The sequence below is a fragment of the Carcharhinus amblyrhynchos genome, chromosome 20 (assembly GCF_965287045.1).
Source record: "Carcharhinus amblyrhynchos chromosome 20, sCarAmb.v2.hapA, whole genome shotgun sequence".
NCBI classification, from domain to species: Eukaryota; Metazoa; Chordata; class Chondrichthyes; order Carcharhiniformes; family Carcharhinidae; genus Carcharhinus; species Carcharhinus amblyrhynchos.
The window spans coordinates 19,154,856-19,181,803 of NC_137343.1; the positions used below are offsets into that span (position 1 = coordinate 19,154,856).

General features: G+C 41.5%; 1 protein-coding gene across 1 annotated transcript; it reads left to right on the forward strand.

The window, feature by feature from the left end:
* Positions 1-59: 59 nt before the first annotated feature.
* On the forward strand, positions 60-25,833 carry tfip11 (tuftelin interacting protein 11). Its single transcript, XM_080208200.1, has 13 exons — positions 60-176; positions 3,054-3,259; positions 6,356-6,515; positions 8,004-8,160; positions 8,607-8,734; positions 10,437-10,595; positions 13,313-13,816; positions 15,097-15,203; positions 15,922-16,090; positions 16,877-17,120; positions 20,206-20,348; positions 20,615-20,780; positions 22,804-25,833. Exons 2-13 carry the CDS (start codon positions 3,060-3,062, stop codon positions 23,157-23,159), a joined length of 2,493 nt encoding a protein of 830 aa, XP_080064326.1. The 5' UTR covers positions 60-176; positions 3,054-3,059; the 3' UTR covers positions 23,160-25,833.
* Positions 25,834-26,948: the final 1,115 nt, after the last annotated feature.

Below are 26,948 nucleotides of genomic sequence, written 5' to 3' on the forward strand. Positions count from 1 at the left end.
GGGCCGGAACCTTTGTTGCGCGCTCCGTGTTTCCCACCAGCGGAGACTCGCGCCGGGCACATCATCCCAAGATGGCGCCCTAGCACCGTTGGGTCCCGGGAGGAGAAAAAACAAATCGATTTAACTCGAAACAGGGGAGAGAAAGCAGCCGCTCTGGGGCTGGCTGCGGGAGTGCGGTAAGTCTCGCAGTGGATTCTGCTGGGTGGTTGTCGGAGCCGCACGGGTCCCGCTTCCCCCCCACCCCAGGCGGAGACCTTACATGTCGTGTGCTGATGGCCACCCCTGTAAATGTCCTGAGTGTCTTATGGTCAGGAGTGAGCACGGTAAGAAGTCTCACACACCAGGTGAGGAAGGAACGGCGCTCCAAAAGCTCGTGATTCCAAACAAACCTGTTGGACTTTAACCCTGGTGTTATGAGACTTCTTACTTAACGTCTTATTGTGAGGAGTGAGGCCGTCATTCCAATATATACTAATGTAATGACATAAGCTTGAAAACGCTCATGAGCTGAACCTAATACCATCACTCTCTCTCGAATGTATATTTCCAATCTTGTTGATCTTAACTGATGAAGGAGCAGTACTCCAAAAGCTCGTGATTCCAAACAAACCTGTTGAAATTTAACCTGGTGTTGTGAGACTTACTAAATTATATATTGTTAGGAGTGAGGTCATCATACCCAATATATACTAACGTAATGACATAACATTGGAGACCCTCGTGAACTGAACCTGATTTCATCGCTCTATCTCCAATCTTGTTGACCACCTGATGAAGGAGTAGCACTCTGAAAGTTTGTGATTCCAAATAAACCTATTGGAATTTAACCTGGTGTTGTTAGACATCTTTCTGTGTCCAAGCTTGTTGAAAGCAGGATAAAATTTAGTGGGACAGGGCTAGTTAGAAATCTTTAACCACGTGTCACTTGACAAGTGAACCTATAGGGAACGGTCATAACAAATTGCACTTACTTAACAGAATCTCTCTGACTCCAAGATGGCAAAGGAGTATGGTGACTTCTAGCAAACTGTACCCGGCATACCTTCTAATTCTGTCTTTTAATCTCATCCTATGGTTTTAAAACTCTACTCTAACTCTTTCAAGTTCAGTAACAATGCTTCAGTTCAACAGCTTATCCCATACACCCCAGACATTCTCTCTTCTTCAGTCTGGAAAAAGATATAAAAGTCTGACATCATGAACAAACCGACTCAAGAATAGCTTCTTCCCTGCTGCGATTACACTTTTGAATGGAGCTACCTTTATATTTTAAGTTTTTTCTTTCTCTACACCCCAGCTATGACTGTAACATCACATTCCGTACCCTCTCCTTTGCTTCTCTATATATTATGTGCTTTGTCTGTATAGCAAGCAAGAAACAATACTTTTCACTGTATACTAATACACGTGATAAATTTTAAAAATGTAGGGTAAAATGCTATACCATGCGCCCTTACTCTTTTGTAGGTTGGGTGTTTTGCCTTTCTCTCTAGGTTACTTGTACCTTATGGTCCAAACCTTGCCCTCTCTTGTTTAACAACCTAACTGTCCATGTATCCCTTTGTTCTTTTCTCTTGGCTTTTCCAACAAAGGGATTAAAAGATATAGCTGGGAGTAGACTTTATTTCAATTTATTTCTGAACAGAGACTGGCAGTGGTACTGTTTGCAACTCCTAGCCAAGAAATTTCTTTTATTGTGACATCTGTGATTGAAAAGAATCAGCAAATGTTTTTGTTTATTTTTGTCACAAGTATGCTGTGAAATATGCACATTCTCCCCGTGTCTGCGTGGATTTCCTCTAGGTGCTCTGGTTTCCTCCCACAGTCCAAAGATGTGAGGGTTAGGTGATTTGGCCGTGCTGAATTGCCCCTTAGTGTCAGTGAGACTGGCTAGGTAAATGCATGGTGTTATGGGGACAGGGCCTCGTCGTATTATGGCACTGCAGGGTTCTATGAAATAAGCTTACATTAACACAGCAATTAAGTTACTATGCAAAATCCCCTGATAATGTTAATAAATATCAGAAAGTGGAAGACATCAGTTTGATTGGCATTTTAAATGGAAAGAAAGATGAGATTTCAATTGAAACTCCTTATCAGCTAACTACAGTAAACTTTGATGAGTCAAATTACATGGTTCAACACCAAAATTCAAGTTAAACAGAACTTGTGATAGCTGCAGATCTCACATGGTTCTACATCATCCTTGAAAAAAGCTGGGGGTTTAGCCTGGGAAAAGAATTGGATTTAGCACTGGAAGAACTCTGTTATTGTTTATTGCTTCGTGTGCTATTTTCATACTTGTGCAGTACAATCTGCAATGTCATCAGTGCAATCCAGCCGGTCTTAAATGTTTCGGTGCTGCAGTCTGAAATCCCAAAGCATCTGTAAGACCTTTGCTGTGGTTCTCCTGGGAAATAGGTGGGTGAGCAAGTGGGCATTTAACTTTCATACAGGTTTTGCCACATTTACATGCTTGCATGTCACTTCAGAGAGAAATTTTGATGTGAAATGAAGGCTTGTCCAGCACTTCATATTTGAACATGCTTGGTCCAAACACTCCATTCTGGTCAGCCTGGCATGTTGTGGGGAAGCATCCCTTTTGTAATTTGATTTGGAATTATTTTCCTTGTTGGAAAAGTTTCAGTTAAACCATTTCAACTACTGGTATTTTGGCTAATCACAGGCATCATTCAATGGCTGTTGCTAATCTTCCAGTGGGAATGGTGAATAACATTGACACAAGTGGAATTTTGCCTCATGTGAGTTTGACACATCGAAATTTCACTGTATTAATACATCTCTGTGCCTCATATGCTCAATGACCAGCGTTGCATTTCTAGCAATTTTTGTTTTCATTCAGAATCCGATTACTCATGATGTACTTTATTTGTTTTACGAAATATTGGGCCTTTTTTTACTGATCAAAAATGATCAATTTTGGGATTTAAATATCGCAGCAAAAGGGATATTTAAGCTAAAGTTAATAGATTTGATTCTTGTAACGAAATGTGATTAACACCATGTTTATTGTTGGTTTTATTATCTGGCAGGTAAAAATGTCGATGTCACATCTGTATGGGAAAGACCAGGATGACGATGAGGTGGAAATGGAGCGCTTTGAGATTTCAGATTGGGACTTGGAAAATGAGTTCAACCCAGACCGTGTGCGCCACCGACAGACAAAGGAGGATGCAATCTATGGCATGTGGGCTGAGAATGACTCTGATGATGAGAGGCCAAGCTTTGGGGGGAAACGGTAATCCAGCTTGGTGCTGTCACTGACTGTGAACATTTATTTATCAACAAATCATGACTTTTAAAATATGTATGCATTCATGTGATGTTGGTTAGGTCAGCATTTATTTATTGCCCATTCTTAATTGCCCTTGAGAAGGTGATGGTGAGCCAACCTTCTTGAACTGCTGCAGTCAATGTATTGTGGGAACACCCACAGTGCTGTTTGAGAGGGAGTTTGAGGAATTTAACTGAGTGACAGTGAAGGAAAGGTGATAGATTTCCAAGTCAGGATGGTGTGTGGCTTGGAGTGGACCTTGCAGGTGGTGTATCTGCTACCTTTCTCCGTCTCTTGGTAGAGGCCGCAAGTTTGGAAGGTTCTGTTGAAAGAGTCTTGGTGTGTTGTGTCTTGTAGATGATGTACATTATTGCCACTGTGCATTGGTGGCGGATGAGGCACCTATCTAGTGGGCTGCTTTGTCCTGGGTGGTGTCGAGCTTCTGGGGTGTTGCTGGAGCTGCACTCACCCAGGCAAATGGAAAGTATTCCATCACACTTCTGATTTGTGCCTCGTAGATTGTCTTCAAGCTTTGGGAGATCAGGAGGTGAGCTTTTCACCACAGAATTCCTCACCTCTGACCTACATTTGTAGCTACAGTATTTATATATCTGATTCAGATCAGTTTCTGGTCATTGGTAATCCTCAAGACATTGATAGTGGAAGATTCAGCAAAGGTGATATAATTAAACGTCATGAAGAGATGGTTAAATTCTTTCTAATTGAAGATGGTCATTGCCTGCCACTTGTGCGACAGTTATTTGCCACTTATCAGCCGAATCCTGAATATGGGTTTTGCTGCATATGGCGTGGATATTTCTGAGGAGTCTCAAAGGGTACTGAATATTATGCAATTGTGATGTGGGTATGCCGGCGTTGGACTGGCGTAAACACAGTAAAAAGTCTGACAACACCAGGTTTTAGTCCAACCTATTTATTTGATAATATACTCACAAGCTTTCGGGGTTAGCCCCGACTTTTTACTGTATTATGCAATTGTCAGTGAACATCTCCACTTCTGACGATATAATGAAAGGACAGACATTGATAAAGCAGATGAAGATGGGTGGGCTTGGGACACTACACTTAAAAACTCCTGTTACAATGTCTTGGGACTGTGATTGATTCAAACGAGTTGGAGAATTTTCCCATAGCGCAGCAAAGGATTAAACCTGTGATCAATAAGTGTAGATCAATGATAAAATCGCAGTCTTTCCTGCACTTTATGGCTTAATTATTCTCTAAGTGAGATGAACCATTGGAGAGTTCTAAAACCCTTGATTTATCAGACAACTTATTTATGCATCTCAACTTTCTTGCCAAATATCATTGCTAGACTCAAGAAGCAGATGCAATTGCTTCAGCCTAGGCTTAAATCAGATAACTTAGTTAGGGCAGAAGTAGGGAAAATATCTTCCAGGCCTCACCAATTTCATTTTTCAGTTTTTCATTTGTTTGGACATTTGTCACCTCTTGGACTCCCCTATCCATTTCTTGCACTGTTGGATGACGGATGCTGTCCGGGTGATATGACTCTGACATCCTTTCAACCTATTTTGTAACCAGTAGCTGTGAGGCATTGAAACATCCTGGCTACCATTTTAAGCATTGGAAGTATTTTGCCACTGTCATTGTTGGGACCAAGTTTCACTATTTCTCTTTCTGACCAAAATCAAAAGTTGGTTGAGTGGAGAAGTGGTAGCACGGTAGCACAGTGGTTAGCACTGCTGCTTCTCAGTTCCAGGGACATAAGAACATAAGAACATAAGAAATAGGAGCAGGAGTAGGCCATCTAGCCCTTCGAGCCTGCCCCGCCATTCAATAAGATCATGGCTGATCTGTCGTGGCTCAGTTCCACATTCCCGCCCTCTCCCCATAACCCTTAATCCCCTCTCTTATCAAGAACCCATCAACCTGCTTCTTAAAAATATTTAGCGAGGCAGCCTCCACCACTTCAACGGGCAGAGAATTCCAGAGATTCACCACCCTTTGAGTGAAGAAGTTCCTCCTCAACTCCGTTCTAAACCGCCTCCCCTTTATCTTGAGGCTGTGCCCCCTAGTCCTACTGTCTTTTTTGAGCGGGAAGAGTCTCTCCACCTCTATCCTATCCATCCCATTCATCATCTTATACGTCTCAATGAGATCTCCCCTCATTCTTCTAAACTCTAACGAGTACAAGCCTAGTTTATTCAGCCTCTCCTCATAGCTCAATCCCCTCAACTCCGGTATCAGCCTAGTAAACCTCCTTTGCACTCCCTCCAGGGCCAAAATATCCTTGCGTAAGTACGGCGCCCAAAACTGCACACAGTACTCCAGCTGCAATTCCCAGCTTGGGTCATTGTCTGTGCGGAGTTTGCACGTTCTCCCCGTGACTGCATGGATTTCTTCTGGTGCTCCGGTTTCCGCTTTCACGTTCTGACAGACGTGCTGGTTAGGTGTATTGACCCGAACAGGTGCCAGAGTGTGGCAACTAGGGGAATTTCACAGTAACTTTATCGCAATGTGAATGTAAGCCTACTTGTGACAAATAAATAATTAAACTTAAACTTAAGTCTGGGTCTGGGGTTGCGCTTGGTCACTGTGGCACTGACTGTCACCAGACCAGTACAGATTGTTCATGGAAGAATTATGTCTGTAGCCTTGGTATGAATAGACAACTACTGTGTTTGTCATTGGTGAGGCCTGGAAGACTTTTGGCAATTCACCTGTGATGGCTGATTGATTTTGGATTATTTAACTCGTGCTATAATGGTCAGTATATAGATGTCCATTCACCCGGTTAGGATGTGTTCAGTACTGGTTCTCCGCAGCCCAGTTAGATAGGTGCAATTGCAGCATAGCTAATTATTCAGAAATTCAATTGGGTTTATCTTTTTGGAACATAGCAACATTTGTGTTCAGATTTCTGTGTGTTTCCTATCTTGATTCTCTTGTGTGCATACTTTCAGATGCTAGTAGTTGTACATTGGATTTAAAGAATGGCAGTTAGACTTTTGAATACAGTGTACAATAACTTTTTTGCTGTATCTAAACTTGGCCATATCTACACTGTTTCCATAGTTCCAAAGATTACACTGCTCCAGTTAATTTCATCAGTGCTGGAATCCGTCGACCTGCAGCCGAAGAAAATGAGGAAGAGAAGGACTCTGATGACTCTGAAGAGGAGAAAGTTAAGCGAGAAGATTTTCCAAAAGACTTTGCACCAAAGAAACTGAAAACTGTAAGTATTCGATCAAGGGCCTGGGTATGACACTAGATAGCTGTGATTGAATGTTGATTCATCAAAAGACATAGAATCATAGAGGTTTACAGTATGGAAACAGGCCCTTCAGCCCAACTTCTCCATACTGCCCCTTTTTTAAACCCCTAAACTAATCCCAATTGCCCACATTTGGCCCATATCTCTCTATACCATTCTTATCCACAAAACTGTCTAAATGTTTTTTAAAAGACAAAATTGTACCCACCTCTACTACTACCTCTGGCAGCTTTTTCCAGTCATGATGGAAGTCGACACTTTGGCTAGCACTGCTGCCTCACAGCACCAGGGACCTGCATTCAATTCTGACCTTGGGACACTATCTGTGTGGAGTATATACGTTCTCCCTGTGTCTGAATGGGTTTCATCTAGGTGCTCCGGTTTCTTCCCACACTCCAAAGATGTGCAGGGTTAGGTTGATTGGCCATACTATATTGCCCCTTAGTGGCAGGGAGACTAGGAGGGTGGATGTGTGGAGTTGTGGGGATTGGACCTGGGTGGGATTATTGTCAGTGCAGACTCGATGGGCCGGGTGGTCTCCTTCTACACTGTAGATTCTATGAAGTCAGACAGATTGATCCTATTTCCAGCACTGGTTTTATGTTATCAAAACATTTATATTTGGAGAAAAAAACATTTTTGAACTGTATATTTTAAGGGCTAAGAAAATCTCACCTCAACTTTGAATTGAATTTTAAGCAAGTTCTTTGAGGTATGTCGGTGGGATTATTTTTCTGCTGCCCTGAACATTCTGTGTAAATATCCAACTTTTCCAGCAGCCTGGAGTAACCATATTTGGACAAGAATGTTATATCATGTGATGCATTGTGTATTATTGTGTCTTTCTTGTTAAGTTTCACATCTAAATTTATTAACTGTTCAATTTTGACTTTAGTCAGGAGACAGAATGTTGAGGGTGATTAGAGAACTTGAGCTTTGTTTGCTTTTATTATAAATTCAAAAACAATCATTGTTTTCAGTAAATGTCAAAAAGTGTATTTAGTCAGGATATGGTAGTATGTGAAGTTGTTTTCCCAAAATCAAGTAAATTTGAAGTTTTTGAAACAAAGGTTTACACGAAAACAGCTGTCAGCTATTTGTTTGCATCAGGTAAATGGTAACATCATGTGTGCTTTGTGTTTTTTAGACAATTGGGTAACTGGTATTGTTCACTGAAATAGTCATGCATTCAGAGTAGCTATTTATCCAGCTGTAGTGGTTGAATAAAACATTAAATACTTACTGTCCAGGCACCAAAAAACTGTCACTTTCGCTGGGCAGAATCTTTGTACACTTCTTTCCAGATTCTTTCAGTGGACATGTGTATGTTTCCCCAACCTCACAATAGCCTCCCCCCCCCCGCCCCTCCCCATGAAGTTAGGTTGCAAATTGATCCCCCAGATTTGGTTCAGAGTCCTCAGTTTTTACTTAGCAATTTTTTTTCCATAGGGTGGCTTTTTCAAATCTAGTTCAAAAGGATTCACTGGAGGACATCGAACAAATCAGGAAATTGGCACCTGGGAAAAACACACCAAAGGGATTGGACAGAAACTGCTGCAGAAGATGGGTTACGTACCTGGCAGAGGTCTTGGGAAGAATGCACAAGGTACAGTTAACAGAAAATTATTAGTAACGATAGCGATAATTCTCCATCTGTAACTAATTCCACAAAATGTATTGCGTTCATTAGGGAAAGTTGGGCAAGAGCTGTGTCCATCCGCTGGGCTGCCACACATGTCTCTAGATGAAAGTGCTGTTCCCCTGATGGATATTGATGAGTACTCCAGTGGAGTGTGGAACAATTATTATGCTTCCATCCATTTAATTTCCTGAGAAATGGTTAAATTCATCTCTGCAACTGCCACAATCTCACCCCACCACCCAATCTAACTTGGTATTCTTCACAGTGGAACCTAAACAAGTTGCCATCCTGAGCGTGACATTCCATGGATTCATCAGCTCCAAACCATGTAATTTCATCTTTTGCCCAGTTTGTGGATTTAGGAGGTGTGCAGTCATGTCATTAGTAATGCTGTTTCTGTTGCTCTGCAGGAATTGTGGCACCAATTGAGGCAAAGATGAGGAAGGGGAAAGGAGCAATTGGAGCTTATGGGTCTGAACGAACAGAACAGTCACTAAAGGATTTTCCCATTGTTGACTCTGATGAAGAAGCAGACGAGGTTTGGAACAATACAACTCTTGCCCTGTTATCTGTATTTTTTTTGTATCAAATCCACAATTTTTCCCTTTTTCTGAAGGAGCTGTTCCAGATAGTTCAATTTTGATCTTTTCTCCAATCATGCACATGCGTTTCTGAGCATGGGTTAATGGAAAGCAATTTAGATGAGAGACTCTGAATAATTACTTTCTGCGCTCTCCCCCTCACCTGTCCCTGGCCCCAGTCTAAAAGTACAAAGAACAAGTACGTGTATCTACATCAATCATCCCTGTAAATCAATCTTCTTTTAACATTTAATGCTTAGTGTTGCACTGGTGAATAGAGGGGCAGTTTGTAGTAAGATACAGCACAACAATAAAAATTTGTATTTACATAGCACTGTTAACATAATAAAACATTGCAAGGTGCTACACAAGGGTGTTATAATGCAGCATTTGACATGAACTACATAAGGACATATAAGGGTAGATGAACAAAATCTTAGCCAGAGTAAAGAAAGTTAGAGGGTGGGATTTTATGACCTCGCTCATGTGAGATCCCACCTGAGACCAACGGAAAATTCCATTCTGCGAGCCTCACCCGCCCCACAATCAGGGTAGGAAAAGCGGTAAAATTCCGGCTTGAGCATCAGAGAGGGAATTCCAGGGTTGAGAACATCAGTAACTGAGGGTACGATCGAAAATAGTGGAGGAACTAAAATCAGGGATCTCGAGCAGACAGGGTTAGGGAACTCAGAGGTTTCTGGGATAAGGCTAAGGGGCAAGAGCATGGACAGATTTGAAAATAAAGATGATACTTTTAAAATTGAGTTGCTTAACTGGGAAACAATGTAGCTCAGTGAGCACATGATTGATGTGTGCACTGTATAGTGTTAAGTAAGGGCAGCAGAGTGTTGCATGATTTCAAGTTTGGAGAGCGTGAATGTGGAGGCTGGCCAAGAGTGCATTGGAATAATACTTAGAGTTGGACAACAAGTGAACCATTTCCCAATAAAATAACTTCAGTTAGTTGAATGGGGAAAATAGTTGAAGTGGTGCCTCCCTGTAATGCCCATTTTATGTTGTCTGGTTACTAATTGACATTCATAACTGCTTACAGTAGCCATAGGTTGAATTATGTTCAGAAATGTGAAAAGTGTCAGTAGAAATCCTGAATAAGAAGATTTGTTTTTACTGTTTTACTTTCCCATCAAGATTGATGCATCCTTTTTCAAGAAGCATTATGCACTGCTGTGTGTCAAGTCTTGTACTGTTTACTTGGGGTGGGGCAGGTGGCAGGGAGTGTTTGGGGGGGGGTGGGAATTATCTCTTCTTTCCTTTGCCAAAAGAAAACTTGATTCATTTAACACTTTTCGTGACTTCACTATGTCCAAAGCTGGTGAAGTACCTTTGAAGCAGTCGCTGTTGTAATGTTGGAAATACAGTGGGCAATTTGTGCGCAGCTGAGAGCATTGGCTGGCAGACTGCACCTGGGCTTCTGCCAGTGTCAGGTTAACATACCCCACCCCTGCAGTTTAACTGTCTGCCTCACGCACAATGAGCCACTGCTTGGTACCTGGACCCTAGATGAAATTTGAGAGTAAATTGAGTTGGGCTTCAAGTGACTGAATCTCTGAAATTGATGACAGTTGAGGGGATGTTTCCTAGTCTGTCAATAACGAAGGGCGGTCAGTGCCCAGTGACTAATTAACCCTTTGTGTGCAGGAGTTTCAGAAGGAGATGAGCCAGTGGCGGAAGGATCCCACAGGTGGAAAGAAGAAACCCAAGTACAGCTTCAAAACTGTGGAGGAACTGAAAGCAAAAGGAGCAACAAGCCTGGGCAGGAAAATGGCGACACCTCAGACAGAACTTTCACAAGTCAAGGTGCATGGGAAAGGGCTTTCTCCTCATCTGCAAATGTTTAGACATTTCCATATGTAAATTTTTTGACTGGATGTAGACCTGTGAACATTGGGTACTATTGCTTTGCTCTCTGCTGTTCCATAGCATCATCCCCACAAACTGAGTATTAGTGTAGCTGACAGGAGTTATAATCAAGGCTGTGGCTACAGCTAACTGGCACTGAACTGACACTGTGATATTTGCAAGATGCATACGAATTTGGAGCAGAAGTAGGCCACTCAACCATTCAAGTCTGCTCCATCATTCAATAAGATCATGGCTGATCTGCTTGTAACTTCAACCCCACATTCCTGCCTATTGATACCCTCTTGTCGATCAAGAACCTATCTAGCTTTGCCTTAAAAATATTCAAATCTCTGCTTTCACTGCCTATGAGACAAAGATTTCCAGAGACGCAAGACTCTCAGAGAAAAACAAATCTCATAATTTCTGTCTTTAAATGAGTAACTCCTTATTTTTAAACAATTGTCCCTAGTTGTACATTCTCTGACAAGAGGAAACGTCCTCTCCACATTCACCTTATCAATACCCCTCAGGAACTTGAAGGTTTATAGCAGGTGGTGTAGTTCTGCATATGAATTTCTGTTGACTCTGAAGTTGCAAAGACAGTCGTTATCAACTAGGTGTGATGGTGCCTACTAATGTGGTTGGTGGCATCTAAGATTGCATAATTGGACTTGGCAAGCAAGGACGGCAGATTTGCATCCCCAAAGGACATTAATGAACTTGGTGAGCTTTTTGAACAATTGACAGTAGTCATCAGGAGGTTCTTAATTCCAGATTTTTCTTTTAATTCATATCATCCAACCATGCCTTTTTCATGTCTTGTAACATGAACCCTCGGTGAATTTCTAGCATGATGATTAGTTAGACCATACTTCTGAGTGTCCTGAACCTGTTGATTTAACTTACGTTCGGAGCTGGAGCCACTGCATGTATTGGGGATCAGCTGAGGAGAGATCCAATAACCTCTGTCTGCAGATGTGGATTTGCAAGTGTTGGCAGAGACTAGCTGTCATAAGTCTTGCCTGAAATTGCTTCATCGGTCATCCACCTCGCATGAGCTTTGGAAGATAAGCTAATGCTGGAGAGAAAATAAGACAACTGCACAAAGTTGTTCACATGCTAACAGAAAATAAAACTTTTTAAAAAATGGTTAAATAAATCTTTTTTTTGGCCCTTGAAACCTTCTGCCATAAACTACTCAGTGGCCAGTAATACTTTGTCTGTTTGATAGATAATGTTTGCACCTAGTGTAAAGGCAGAAAAATAACAGGTGGGTGTTATAGCAATACCCCTGCAACATTGTCATATTTGTAAGCTGGCTTATGTTACAGGAGGGTGCTTCCTGTTTTTGTCCATTTGCCTGTTAGAATGCTATGTGGTATGAAAAAAACAGTGGAAATCCAGGGTTACTCCTTTTCACATGCTGGAATACTCCTTGAACTGGTATTCATGTGTGGTAATGGGAGGGAAGTCAGCCCATGTGCAAATTTACTCCAGGATCAGGACTAATTATGAAGCGATGGCCTAGTGGTATTGTCGCTCCACTATAAATCCAGAAACTCCGCTAATACTCTGGGAATTGGGTTTGAATCTCGCCATGGCAGATAATGGAATTTGAATTCAATTTTAAAAATTTGAAATTAAGAATCTACTGATGACTGGTATTGATTGGAGGGAAAACCCATCTGGTTCGCTAATGTCTTTTAGGGAAGGAATTCTGCCGTCCTTATCTGGTCTGGCCTACATGTGACTCCAGAGCTACAACAATGTGGTTGACTCTCAACTGCCCTCCGAAATGGCCTAGCAAGCCACTCAATTCTCACTGCCACCTTCTCAAGGGCAGTTAGGGGTGGGCAATAAATGCTGGTCAGCCAGTGACGCCCAGGTCCCACGATTGAATTAAAAAAAAAATGGATTTCCCCTTTTTAATAGTCTTCTTCACAAAGACTCAGTATATAATGATGCAGTGGTATTGTCACTGGAGTAGTAATCCAGAGACCCAGGATACTGCTCTGGGACCCCAGGTTCGAGTCCCACCATACAGTAAGTGAAATTTGAATTCAGTAAAAATCTGTAGTTAAAAGTCTTTCTTGATGGCCTTGAAACCATTGTTGGTTGTTGTAAAAACCCAGCTGGTTCGCTAATGTGTGTCAGGGAAGGTAATCTGACATGTGACTCCAAATCCTCAGCAATATGGCTGACTCTTAAATACCTCTGAAATGGCCTTACCCCAGTCCAACGCTGGCATCTCCACATCATGGCCTAGCAAGCCATTCAGTTCAAGGGCAAACAGGATGGTCAATAAATGTTGGCCCAATCAATGATGCCATAACCCATGATTTTTGAAAAAATGCATGTTTTTTTACAGTCAGCAATATCTGCTACCAATTCCCTGAAAATCTGAAAACATACATAGTGATACACACTCTTGTTAACTAATCTTGACTTAATATTACCATGTAATCAGATTAAGATGACTGAAACGTAACGGACAACTTCTTACAACTAGTGATGAAGTACACCTGCTTGTTTAATTGTGTCAGAAAATGTGTGTTGTGTGAGGTCTAGTTAGTGAAACTAGTTTCTAAGCTAGTTGACAGCTGATTAGTTGGTTATGACTTTAATTAAAATTGAGCCATTGTGACTTTCTAACTACCTAATTCTTCGTGTAGGTTATAGACATGACGGGAAAGGAACAGAAAGTCTACTACAGTTACAGTCAGATGAACCAGAAGCATGATATTCCTGATGACACGCAGTCCCCTGTTAAAGATGCCAAGTCAGAAGGTTTTTCCCTCCCCGAGCTGGAGCACAACCTGCAACTGCTCATTGAAATGACTGAGCAAGAGATCATCCAGAATGACCGTCAGCTACAGTATGAGAGGGACATGGTGGTCAACCTCTCCCATGAGAATGAGAAGCTCTCTGAAATCCTCGCCCATGAGGATAAGATCATAGACAAGCTCAGCAGCATCTTACAGATTGTGGAGGACTGTGAGAAGAGACTTCAGCCAAACTGTGACAATCCATTGACCCTGGAAGAATGTGCAAAAATCTTTGAGATGCTGCAGGAGAAATATTTTGAGGAGTACAAAATGTTTGACCTTGCAGAGCTTTCCATTGCCATTGTATTTCCACTGCTGAAAGAATTCTTTAAGACTTGGAATCCTTTGCAGGTAAGGACTACCACTAGAAAAGTGAGTAATTATCATGCCCATCATACCCATTATGGTCCTGGGCAACACGCTAGGATGATCATTGGTTTGAAGTCCCCATTGCCTATGGGACTAACAAGAAAGGGAAGTCAATTCAATTTCACTTTATTGTCCATTCAGGAATTCATTTTGAGTACATAGCTCGTTCATTAAAACAAAATTATTTATAAATTAAGATAACATTCAAAGGAAGAAAACCCCACCATGAAGATCTAACTGATTAAAATGTATTAAAATCTATTCTAGTACATTAAAATAATCAGCAAGTCCCACCCTGAGTTCATTTCTTCATCCATTCATCAAACTCCTATTAAATGTTAAGAGGCACAAACAAGCTCAAGAACTGATCTGTCCTGCATCTGAGGGACTGTAGCCTTTTCCCTGAACGCAACCAGCAGTAATAATGAGACAAGGATAATTTTCATTGTTCAGAACGCTCTCTTCCTTACTTTATACAGTGACTATATCAGAAAAAAAATTCCAACAAGTCAGCTCTAGTATGGAGCATCTCCTCTCTGTTGGAGGCTCATTTAATCTGAGGTCTAGAATTAAGTTCTATCTAAATTGTCAAAATTCTTTGAGAACAGATTTAATCAAGAAATACCATTCCTGGCTCAATACTGTACCCTTCAAAAGTTTACTTTCCTAAGACAACACGACCAGAACAGATATCCAAAAAGGATAGCACTCTCAACCGCAGCCGTACAAAATAATTTTGTGATTGTGGGATTCACTTAAAATCAGTTAGTCTTCACACTTTTGTGATTGCTGTCCAGCATCTCTTGGTGAAAGGTGTGTCTACATTGATGTTTAATGAGGACAAGTTGCATGGTGAAAAACGTGGCATCGTTCACTGTCAAGATTCACGTGGTGAAGAAAGGTTAATGAAGTGAGCCAACAGAGGAATGCCATTCATTGTGAGTCCATACACCAAAAAGATCCCATACTTTGCCAAATATAATGAACGTAGGACTGAATATGTTAAATTCCATTCCATGCCTTGCCTCTCCTTGAGCACTTGGTAATGTAATGCAATAATAAAACTTAATTCTAGACCTCAGGTTAAATGAGCTTCCAACAGAGAGGAGATGCTCCATTACTAGACCTGACCTGTTGGGATTTTTTTTCTGATATATTCACTCGAAAATAAGAAAGAGAGCGATCCATCCCTCATAGTGATGAACTGAGCACAATGTGGACAAAAGATGGAGTAATCCACATTGTTTCTTTCCTTCAATTAGGATAACAATTATGGCTTAGACGTCATGTCCAAGTGGAGGAAACTTCTAGAGCGAGACCAGCTGCAGCATGGAGGGTGTGATGCGTTGTCATTGGACCCCTATCACAGGTAAGAAAGAATAATCAAAACTTTTAGAATGATAATTAGAAATGTTGATTGCTTTCAGATGATGAAGGTAAACTGGACTTCACACACACTTTATTTCAACCAGGTCAAGACTCTTATGAAGATCAGAATTAAAGGAAGAGTAGTTCCTCAGATTAGCACATTAGAATGTTCCAGGTTTGATTCTCTGTTCCAGACTGCTGCAGATACCAGTTGTCCTTCAGATGGTCAACAGTTTGATTAACATTTGGATCCCAGCCCATGAATAGGCATCATTATATTGCTCAAGACAGATGAGGTTGTTGAGATGCTGGATTGGCTAAAAATTAATAAAAAGGAGGTATTAGAAAGGCTGGCACTATTTAAAGTTGATAAGTCACCAGGACTGGTCCCTGAACTCAGCTTCCATTGTATTTCAAATTGTTTCAAAACTGTTCAGCTTAAAATCCAGAATTATTTCTCTACACAAGATTAAAACTGCTTTCATCATGCAAGAGTTAGCCTAATATCTCCTTATGTGGCTCGGTGTTAACTGTTGTTTGAACACGTGAAGCACACTGAGATGTTTCATTATATTAAGAGAATGAAGATGGAGGAAGGAAATGAAAGAAATTGAGGAGGGGTTGGAATATGAGTGCTTTGCAGTGTGTTGGAAAACTTCGTCTTTGGGTTGAGTGAACTATTCCTAGTTACTTTTTTTTCCCTCTTTTCACATTCTCAGGTTGATGTGGGAGGTATGGATGCCATATGTCCGTAATGTTGTATCCCAGTGGCTGCCCCGGAATTGTGCTCCTATGGTAGATTTCTTGGAGAACTGGATGCCTGCTATCCCTCTCTGGATACTGGACAATATTCTTGAACAATTGATCTTTCCTAAATTACAGCGTGAGGTAGGAGCCTTATCTTATTAGTGTTACAAGGCATGTTTGCATATTTTGCAGGGTGACGCAGTGGCTAGCACTGCTGCCTCATAGCACCAGGGACCCAGGTTTGATTCCCCACTTGGGTCACTGTCTGCGGAGTCTGCACATTCTCCTCATGTCTGCCTGGGTTTCCTCTGGCTGCTGCAGTTTCCTTCCACAGTCTGAAAGACGTGCTGGTTAGGTGCACTGGCCATACTAAACTCTCCCTCAATGTACCCGAACAAGCGCTGGAGTGTGGCAACTAGGGGATTTTCACAGTAACTTCATTGCAGTGTTAATGTAAGCCTACTTGTGACACTAATGAATTAAGCTTTAAAAACATTGATTTCAACTTTCAAAATGTTCGAGTTTATTAAAGAACAAATTTTCAACTGCAAGGAGTAAAAGAAACATCCAAATTGGAGAATGGGAAGCAAATAGGAAAAGGAAGAGATAATCAGGACAGATAGGAGTCAAGGAGAAATTGGATAGAAAAAGTCAGAACATGAATGGAGCATGGCAAAGTGGGAAAGGCTCATTAAGGTACCTTATCTGGTTCCATCAGGTTGCCAAGGAAATGACCTTATTTCAATAACCAGCAGTTGTAATGGAACTGAGAAGAGTTGGAAGAAAATATTGGGGATAGGAAGAACAATTAGCCTAATAATTACTGAGAAAGGCCTCATGCATCATCAAGAAAAGGCAAAAATCAATAAAAGATATGTAACTCCAGCCACTGTCCCTCATCAGCACAGACCTCTGTGTTCTTTTTAGGTTGAGAACTGGAATCCACTGACAGACACGGTCCCAATCCACGCCTGGATTCACCCATGGCTTCCACTGATGCAGATGCGCCTTGAACCCTTGTATTCACCAATCCGCAACAAACTTTCCAATGCATTGCAGAAATGGCATCCCAGTGACTCTTCTGCAAAACTGATCCTGTTGCCCTGGAAGAATGTGTTCACACCAGGATCTTGGGAAGCTTTCATGTTGAAAAACATTGTTCCAAAGTTAGGTAAGAAACTGTATAAATGTAATTTATGTTGCAACTTAAACAGTTTAATTCTACTTTTTAAGGTACTGGCATTTTGTATTGTACAACTCTTTAGTTGCCAATTGCCATTCAGCACCTTAATCATGTTTGCTAGTATCTATGTTGATCCAAGATTGAGTTTCAGCAGGTTAATTGATTGTCAGGGATCATCACAACCAGGTCACTTTCCAGTCGGTCCCGACATCTGCAAATATGCACTTACCAACAGAAGTTATTAGATAGAGAGCTGAGTGGGAACACAAGCTAGTTTTTTTGCCCTTAGGGATGCAGTGTGAATATGTAAATAAGGACAGACCAGTTTGGCCCATAATTCCTTAATATTTTTGTGTAAGTCAGTACATATCTTTCTTTTAAATACTTTCCACTGATTTACAATTATGGAAGTTATTTCAAGTTGTCACCGTCCTTTTTTTGCACAGAAGTTATTATTTGATTCACTATTAACATTATTGGCCCTTTGTTCTGAATTGCCTACCTATTAAATTAATTTCCTTCACATTTCCAACATGTTGATCAACCGTTAAAGTCCAGGTAATATAACCCAGTTTTACCCAGTCTGCCATCATAGTTCAATGTAGATACTATCTTGATCGGCCATCACTGAACTTTCAGAAGGTGTGTGTTGGAGATCATGGGTCGTGCATCACGGAGTGTTGTAACTGTGGGGTCTTGGTTGTGTGGAGTGGTGATGATTGGTTTGTTGGGTCTGTGGGAAAGTTAAATCAGTGCTGGAAAAACATTTAATTTTTCTGTCCAGCTGTTGTCACATCCTTTGAGTTGCTGGGTTTCCTGAGGCTGGGGGAAATCTAGCTGACTAGCGTTAAACTGTAAGAGAGCGAAAGTTGGAAGCAGGCGGTTTCATTGAAGTATTTAAATTAGGGACGACTTCCTGAACGCAGGTTAGTTGCTCATGCTCCCAACGCACCTCTGTTAAAACCAGAGAATGGGGTCAATTTTCTTTTCTTTTTTAATTCTTCGTTATTGCTGGAGACTTAAAATGACCATTGTATTTGATACCCATCATAGATTCCATTCCCTCACACCAACTGTCACTCTCCCTGGCTACTGTCTGAGGCTAAACCAGATTGTTTGCAACCATAGCATCCCATCTGATCCTGAGCTGAGCCTCCAAACTTCATAATCCTCTCCCATTGCTGACTGTCTACTTCCATTGCTATCACATCACCCGTCTCTGCCCTGCTTCAGCTCATCTGCTGTCGAATGCCCCACCAATGCCTTTCTTCTCTCTGGACGTGGCTATTCCAATGCTCTCCTGGGCAGTCTCCCACTGAACACCCTCAGTAAGCTTTGAGTTCATCTAAAATTCTACTGTCCAAATCCTAACTTACCACGAGACTTGCACTGGTCCACAATGTCTCAGCTTTAGAATTGCCTTTCTTGTTTTCAAATCCCTTCATGACCTGTCTCATTTTATACCCGTAACTCCTACAGCCCTACAACTCAGCATGATATCTGTGCTGCTCCAATTCTGACCTCTTGTACATCGCTGATTTATGTCGCTCCATCTTTTGTGGCCCTAAGCTCTGGAATTTCCTCCCTAGGCATCGCTACCTTTCTCCCTTCCTGTAAAACATTAGTTAAAAGCCCTCTTTTTGACCAAGCTGTCCTGACACCTATGTATGTAGCTTAGCATCAAATTTTTGTTTGATAGCCACTCCTTTGAAGTTCCTTAGATCTTTTCACTATGTTAAAGGAGCTTTACAAATACAAGTTGTTATGTATCCAGTTTCTTACCAAAATCATAGCAACTGTATTTAAAAGGAAACATTCTGCTCTCACCTCTGGTTCTTTTGCCAATTATCTTAAATCTGTGTCCTGTACTTACCAACCCTTCTGCCAGTGGCAATATTCTCTCTTTTTCTGTTTTGTTCAGACTGATTTGAGTATCCCATGTGCCTTGTTGGGTTGAAGGAACCTGCTTTAGGAAACTATCTGCACGCGTCCCACTGTTAATTTGTCACAGGAAGCAAGTTTCAAACCACCCCCATTCAACTGCATTCTTTGTAACTATTTCATTTCTTTTTGAAAAATTTTATTGGTGAGACTCTAGAATTATTTTAATTATTTTTAAGGGTATTGTCTTGATAATGTTGTAGCAGACTGCGTTCTAGCAGTTCGATTCCACTGAGTGACTTGCTAGACCACTTTGAAGGCAGTCAAGAATTAATCTTAAATTGAAGAGATGATGGCCTAGGGGTATTACCAAGTCAGGTAATCAGAAACTCAGCTAATATTTTGGGGACCTGGATTCGAATCCTGCCACAGCAGATGATGGAATTTGAATTCAGTAAAAAATATCTGCAATTAAGAATCTACTGATGACCATTAAACCATTGGTTGTCAGAAAAACCCATCTGGTTCACTAAAGTCTTTCAGGGAAGGAAATCTGCTGTCCTTATCTGATCTGGCCTACAAGTGACTCCAGAACCACAACTGTGTGCTTGATTCTCAACTGCCCTCAGGCAACTAGGGATGGGCAATAAATGCTGGCCAGCTAGCAATGTCAACGTCCCATGAATGAACAAGAAAAAGTTTTAGTTTTCTGTCACATACGGGATGGCAGATTTCCTTCCCTAAACGAGCATCAGTGAATTAGTTGGATATTTAAACAGTCTGACAGCTTCATGGTCACTATTACTGTTAGAATTTTTTTTATTGATAAGTTTAATTGAAATGATGTTCAAGTGTCAAATTGGGATTTGAGAATCCTTTGGATTACTCTTGTAGGACTCTCAGTTGCTAGTTCAGTAACATAACCATTGCATTACCATGTCCTTGCAATTGCTGACCATTTTGGTTTAAAGCTGCATGTGTGAGTGCTGTCATTGTAGCTAAACGTCCAAACTTACCACTAATCTCCTAGCTTGAAAAATCCCCATTTACAAGAAAAGGAGAAGATTGATAACACAAAAAATTAAGATGGCTTTTTAGAGAGTTTTGCCAATTTGAAATTTGACGCTGAGTTGCTGTTGCTAACTCCTGACGGAGATGCGTTTCAGTGTTGTTTGTTTCTGATCCCTGACAGGGATGTGTTTAGCAGAGTTTGTGATCAATCCTCACCAACAACACATGGACACCTTCCACTGGGTGATGGACTGGGAGGACATGATCTCACCTTCCAGCCTCATAGGATTGCTTGAGAAAAACTTCTTCCCAAAATGGTTGCAGGTGAGTCTTGTGATGACCGAGCTGCAATATGTCAACTTCCTACTTTTCTCTGTCTCAATCATTGGTACATATGGCAGTCGTACTTTGTTTACTGTTCATTGAACAAATTGGAAGGATTGAATTATTAGAATTGTATGAAAAGAGGGAAAGCATGAAATGGTTATACAATTCATTGCAATTCCTTCATGTAGCTTCACATACAACTTTTAATATGTGACCTTTATTCTCCTTTGAATTCCCCTATTTACCCCCTTTCTCCTGCCCAGGTGCTATGTTCTTGGCTCAGTAACAGTCCCAATTATGAAGAGGTCACTAAATGGTACTTGGGCTGGAAGTCCATGTTTTCTGACCAGGTATTGGCTCACCCAACGATCAAGGAGAAGTTTAATGAAGCCCTGGACATTATGAATCGGGCTGTCACATCCACAGTAGGTAAGCATCTCTTGGTTTTGTACTTCTGGATGCTCTCCGGATGATGAGGATGGGAAGAGCACATATTTGGAAATGGAAAGAAAGATGGAGACATGAAAATGACTAGTAAGAAAGAGAAAAAAATGTGCCTTATATGTACAAAGAGTTCAAGAAAGGAAAAGCAAGGATTTTGAAATCCTTTCAAAGGGGTACTGCAGTCGTTGCGACTTGTCCCAATGTGCTTTACAACCAGTGAAGTACATTTAAAGTGTATTTTTGTTGTAATGTTTGGAAATGCAGCAACCAATATGTGCACAGAAAGGTCCCACAAACAACAGTAGGATATATGACTTGACAAACCTATCTTTTCCATATTCGTTCAGGAATAAATATTATCTTGGTTAAGTCTCTTTGGTGCTTTTAAAATGAATAATTAACACTTCTAAAAGCATCAAACCAACCCAACATTAATTTTCAGTTACCACTTTCTTCATGTGGAAGTGGCATTCCCTAAGGGGGTTTCTTGCACTAGGTGGGGAACAGCCTACAAGGCTGGTAAAATCAGGTCCTGCTGCCACAGACTCAATGCTCCCACACCTTGTAATTACACTCCTGACTAATTCACAGACATTGAGGCCACCAGCACAATACCCCCTGCCAATGCTTTATACCTTGAGACCAATCTCACCATGCCATTATGCCAATACAGTTGTGTTCTGTAGCAGCAACCTATCTGTATCCTGGAACACCTTCCCTCCCACCTTCCTCTGCACCCCCACTAGCAGGACCATATAATTACAGCATAACCAGTTTCCATAGTTTCATGATAAATTAAGAGATTTTATAATGGAAAATCTAACAGGAAGTGTACACAGATATAAGATTTTAATATGTTATAGACATAAAACATCTTACAAACCATTAATAATTTTTTTAAAAAATTTATTTACGTGATGTGGGCGTTGCTGGCCAGGCCAGCATTTATTGTCCATCTCTAATTGCCCTTGGACGGTGCTGGCGAGCTGCCTTCTTGAAACACTGCAGTCCCTGTGACGTAGGTCTACCCACAGTGCTGGTGGGATGGAGTTCCAGTATTTTGACCCAGCGACTGTAAACAAATGACAATGTATTTCTAAGTCAGAATAGCGAGTGAGTTGAAGGGGAATTTCCAGGTGGTGGTGTTCCCATATGGCTGCTAATCTCATGCTTCTAAATGGCAGTACTTGTGAGTTTAGAAGGCTCTGCCAAAGGAGCCTGGATGAGTTCCTGCACTGCATCTTGTAGATGGTACACACTGCTACCACTATTCATTGATAGTGGAGGGAGTTAATGTTTGTTGAAGTGGTGCCAATCAAACAAGCTGCTTTGTCCTGGGTGGTGTCAAGCTTTGTTGCTCGAGCTGCAAGGCTTTGGAGAGTCAGGAGGTGACTTACTTGGTGCAGGATTCCCAGCCTCTGACCTGTTCTTGTAGCTACAGTATTTTTATGGTTAGTCCAGTTCAGTTTCTGGTCAATGGTACCCCCCAGGATGTTGATGCTCAGTAATTTCTGGAGGCATTAGACCAGGAAAGTCCTAGGTTTTATCCCCGTTCAGGAATGTGTTAGCTGGTTTCAGCCAAGATTACATTATGGGTGATATAGAGAGCCTCAGGCGTATGGATTGACAACAGTACCTTTTCCCTGATCCACAGGCCTCTGCTGCAGGTAAGGTAAAGGATGGCTTGCAGAATTCAGAAGTGCAGTTTGGTGTGAAAAGATCTTGGCTTTGCAAAGCATGCTTGTAAAATTTGGTAAATGTTTGAGTTTGTTTAAGTTGTAATAAACCTGTATTCTTAGACTGTTCACTTCAATGTAATTCTTGGTAACTTATTCCCAAGTTTTGTTAGCTTTTGGGCAGAAAACAAAATTGTCCTCTTACTAACTTAACCAAATTTTAATGAGTGTGCCCGGATATTTAAAACCTTCACTATGCTATGCAATTAGCCAAGAGGAATTTTGTCAATCCTTGGATGTAGAGTAAAGGATTTTCTTTTACTTTTACACAGGCGGTTACATGCAGCCAGGAGCTCGGGAGAACATTGCATACCTCACCCACACGGAGCGCCGGAGGGACTTTCAGTATGAGGCAATGCAGGAGCGCCGTGAGGCTGAGAACATGGCACACCGTGGCATTGGCGTCAGCTCAGCCTCGATTCCAATGAATTTCAAGGACCTGATCCAAGCAAAGGCCGAGGAGCACAATATTGTCTTTATGCCTTTGATGGGCAAACGCCACGAGGGGAAACAGCTCTATACCTTTGGGCGGATAGTTATTTACATTGACAGAGGGGTTGTGTTTGTTCAGGGAGAGAAAACATGGGTGCCAACATCACTTCAGAGCCTCATTGACATGGCTAAGTAACATGCAAACAGGAGATGCAGCAATGTGCTTCTCTCTGCTTTATGTCCTGTTCCTTCATTCCAGTTACACAAGAAGACTTCACCTGTTTATTCAGAGCTGGGGTGACTGAGGAAGAGACTTTAACAGTGAGGAGATCGTCACAGATCTGTTTGACTCTTATTCCCTAACCAAAATCCTTACTCAATGACTGATTCCAATATTTGTTTCTTAGGGAGTCCCACTTTGTTACCTGTTGTATTTTTTAAAACCTGTAACATTTTTTTGTTTCTTTTAAGATCTTTTATTTATGAACAATAAACCCAGGATTTTGGTGTTATAACAGTATCAACATCAATGTTTTAATCTCAGTAAAATTATCAGATGTTAAACAGATAAGGATCATTAAGCCAGAGTCGCTGTTATTAGAAACAATGGAGTGAAGGATGCCATTGACGAGTAACACTGTCTCCTCATGTCAGGAATCATGCTGCCTGTAACTATGCTGCTGTCTTCATTGTTATTAGAGGAGTTTGCACACTCTCCCCCTGTCTGTGTAGATTTCGTCCGGGTGCTCTGGTTTCCTCCCACAGTCCAAAAATGTGAGAGTTAGTTGGATTGGCCATGCTAAATTGCCCTTTAGTGTCCTGGGGACGAGCTAGGGTAAATACACAGGGATAGGGCCTGGGTGGGATTGTGGTCGGTGTCGACTCAATGGGCCAAATGGCCTCCTTCTGCACTGTAGGATTCTATGATTCTATAAACTTGTTCTACTTTTCTATATTTGTTTTCTTTAAGCCTTACACTCAAGACACAAAATCAAGTAGGTGGACAGTTCATGGTCCAGATCAGCATCCACCTACAATAAACTGGTTGATTGTGTGAAATAGACAATTTTGCCTCCAATTCTCCTTCCCAGCTTCATCTAGAGAAGCATCAACGCTACATCAGATTCCATTCTGACAGCAGCTGCTGAAGAAATCTGCTAGTCAAGAGAAGAGCAAAAGCTACTTTTTAATGTGGTCAGAATCCTCCAATCCCCTTATAGTTCAGACCAGTAATCAAGCATTCAATGCAGCTCACAATGTAATTTCCAATAGACAATTTGTAAAATCCTGCATGAAGAAAAATGTTGCAGCTCAGGCACTGCTCATTCTTTGAAGTATCACACTAGCCTTATTCCTAAAACGGCAACTACTCTCATCAGGTAGAGACCTACCAATGATCAAGTAGCATCTTTGAGGGCAAGGAAAGCTCTAATTCCCTTTAACGTCAATAAGATAAAATTTCCCCAAGGTGAGGAACAAGAGATTTACAAATAGCTGCCAACCTACTAACTTTATCCAGCAAATGCAATTAGTTTGTAATTGGCTTCAAGATTTGTCTACAACTGGCCGGTGTGAGGCTAGGATAAACATTGTTCCATTTTAGCAGTAAATTAATAAATTATGCCTAGCCATGATATAATGGACTCAGCATTATAAAACAACCTGTCCTCCAACTTAGGAACAGTGGTACAAGTTTCTCTAATGGTATGTTGAAAGTCTTGTTTATAGCATGAACCACACTTTAAGCTGGTCCATAGAATAATAAAATGTTCTTTTTGGTTTTGGGAAACCAATCAGAAATCATTAGCAACTTACTTTAACTCTATCATTCACAATTTTCTCCAGTTGACAACCATGTGCAGATTCACTCATTTAAAAAAAATACTGCCTTTGTCATAAACACTCCTGTTCCCTATTAATATACTTTAGCAACATGTTCAAAATGTTGAACTTCCCCTGTCCCCGTTATTCCAAGGTTTTTATTTAAATTTGCTAACGGTATCTCAGAAAGAGCAAATCTAAATTAAAGGAGTCTCATGGGTCTTGGGAAAGAATAAGTCAGAAATAGTGATTTTAGAGTGTGATCATATATAGTGATTCTGTTTTTGTTTGACTTGTGCACTTGCAGATTTTTTCCATCGACTTTCTCTTTGCCTGCAATATTTGCACCTTCCTTTTAAGTCCTTTCATTACCTGTCTGACATTTTCCAACACCTAACAATTTTTTGTTAAATAGTCTCATTGTTTAATTCCTTAACTCCTTCTCTGTGATTGGAGTTCTGCCCCTCTCAATTTTTCCTAACTGTATTAAAATGCTTGCAGTTCTAGTGAATGTATGCTTGTGGAAGTTTAACTACTCTTTTGCCGTTTTCAGATGCTGACTGACCTGTATATCTCCAGCACTTTTGGTATATTTCAGGAGATTATGTGATGTGCTAGGCTGTAGGTTTTGCAGAGTGCGCTTTTTCTGTAGTTTCTGAAGCAAGTTGAGGGAGACTGTGCAGACTATTCCAAACATTCCATGTAGAAAATGGGAGGTTGTTGTCAACTTCCCCGAGTTCCCCTTGATTTCACAGAATCATGGGGACTTTGTTTAAAATATACTGGGGGACGATTCTCCCAAAAAAATTCTAAGTGTCGAATTTGCGTAAAAACTGGGGTAAATCCCACTTTTCAGCAGGAGTTTCAAAATGAATCTGCCAGGTTCTGTGCACTGCAGAGTGCACTAGCAGGGGCCTTCCTGCTGGAGAAGCTGACGGCATATCACTGAGTGGGCCACTGCGCGTGCGCAACCTGTCAGCGTTGAGATAAGCACGTGCGCAGTAGCCCTGCACTGCTGGCCTCCCGATATCTGACCAGCTTGATCGCTGGCTCCGTGAACATGTTTGGGCCAGCCTCAAAACACGCCCCCCCCACCCCGGTCATGCCTCGATCTCCCCCACGGCCTTGATGTCCCGATTTCCATCCCCCCTCCCCCCTCAGGTGCCTAGTCCCAATAGCTGAGTTCCTTCCCTACACGAAAATCCCCTGCAGAGTGGCAGCGGGACACACTATCCCAGTAGGTCCAGCCCCCTTGACACTGGCTGGTGGGCAGTGCCAAAGTGCCCTCTGGCCATTGGCACTTTGTCCCTTGGGGCTACCCTCCTCAGCTCCGACCTCCTTGGGGGAGTGGCCCCCTCCATTACTGCAGCGGGGTCAGGGCGCTATAGTAAACCCTGCTGGAGTGAGCCACTCCTGACTTGGGGGGGTGGTGGGGGAGAGGCTAGCAGGCCCAGAGATTTCAGTCAAGATTGGCGTAATTTCCTCACTGGTTTCTGGCGCGGAGCTGATGTCGCTGGAAATCCGGCTGCCGGAGTCTTGCAGAAACCATGGAGCCCAGTAGGGAGCCCACAAAACGGCCTCTGCTCGAGTCTCCAGGTGAGATGGGAAAATCGCCCCCACGGTTCTAAAGTTAGGTCAGAAATGTTTGGAATAATATGTGTCGAGGAACATTTAGAGGAGAATGTTACCAGCGTTATCAGTTGAAATGGAGACAAGAAAGATTAAGACAAATATCAAGAGTTTGGAAGGTGAAGAGAGAGATTCCATATGACATGATTTTGTTTCTGTTCAGGAAAATGAACGTTTGTAGTCAGAATATCCTGTACTGGCTGATTCTCTAACATTTTCACTTTTGCTAAGTATTGTTTGATGATGCAACTTTGGAACTCTACTAACAGCTGTTTTGCTGCTTAACAAAATAATATCATGAGGTGGGTTTTATACAGAAAATGCAAATCTTCAGTTACGTTTTTACCCCAGATACTTCTCTTTAGTTCAGTAATGTTGCATACTTTTCTTTGGCTGACACCATTCATTCAAGTCTTAGTTTTCCTTCCAACAGACTGGCATATGCCTTCATCTGCCTGGCATCCAGATAAGGCGTGGGTGAATCCAGGAGTTGAATAGATAATGCCTTATTGCTGGGTTTTAGCTCTCCTGGTCT

What these genes read in the sequence shown, in the direction of transcription:
- tfip11 (XM_080208200.1), top strand. Translation starts at nt 3,060, where the DNA reads ATGTCGATGTCACATCTGTATGGGAAAGACCAGGATGACGATGAGGTG. An exon ending in CACCAAAGAAACTGAAAACT is followed by an intron (nt 6,516 to 8,003) that starts GTAAGTATTCGA and finishes TTTTTTCCATAG; the next exon opens with GGTGGCTTTTTCAAATCTAG. An exon ending in TCATTGGACCCCTATCACAG is followed by an intron (nt 15,204 to 15,921) that starts GTAAGAAAGAAT and finishes TCACATTCTCAG; the next exon opens with GTTGATGTGGGAGGTATGGA.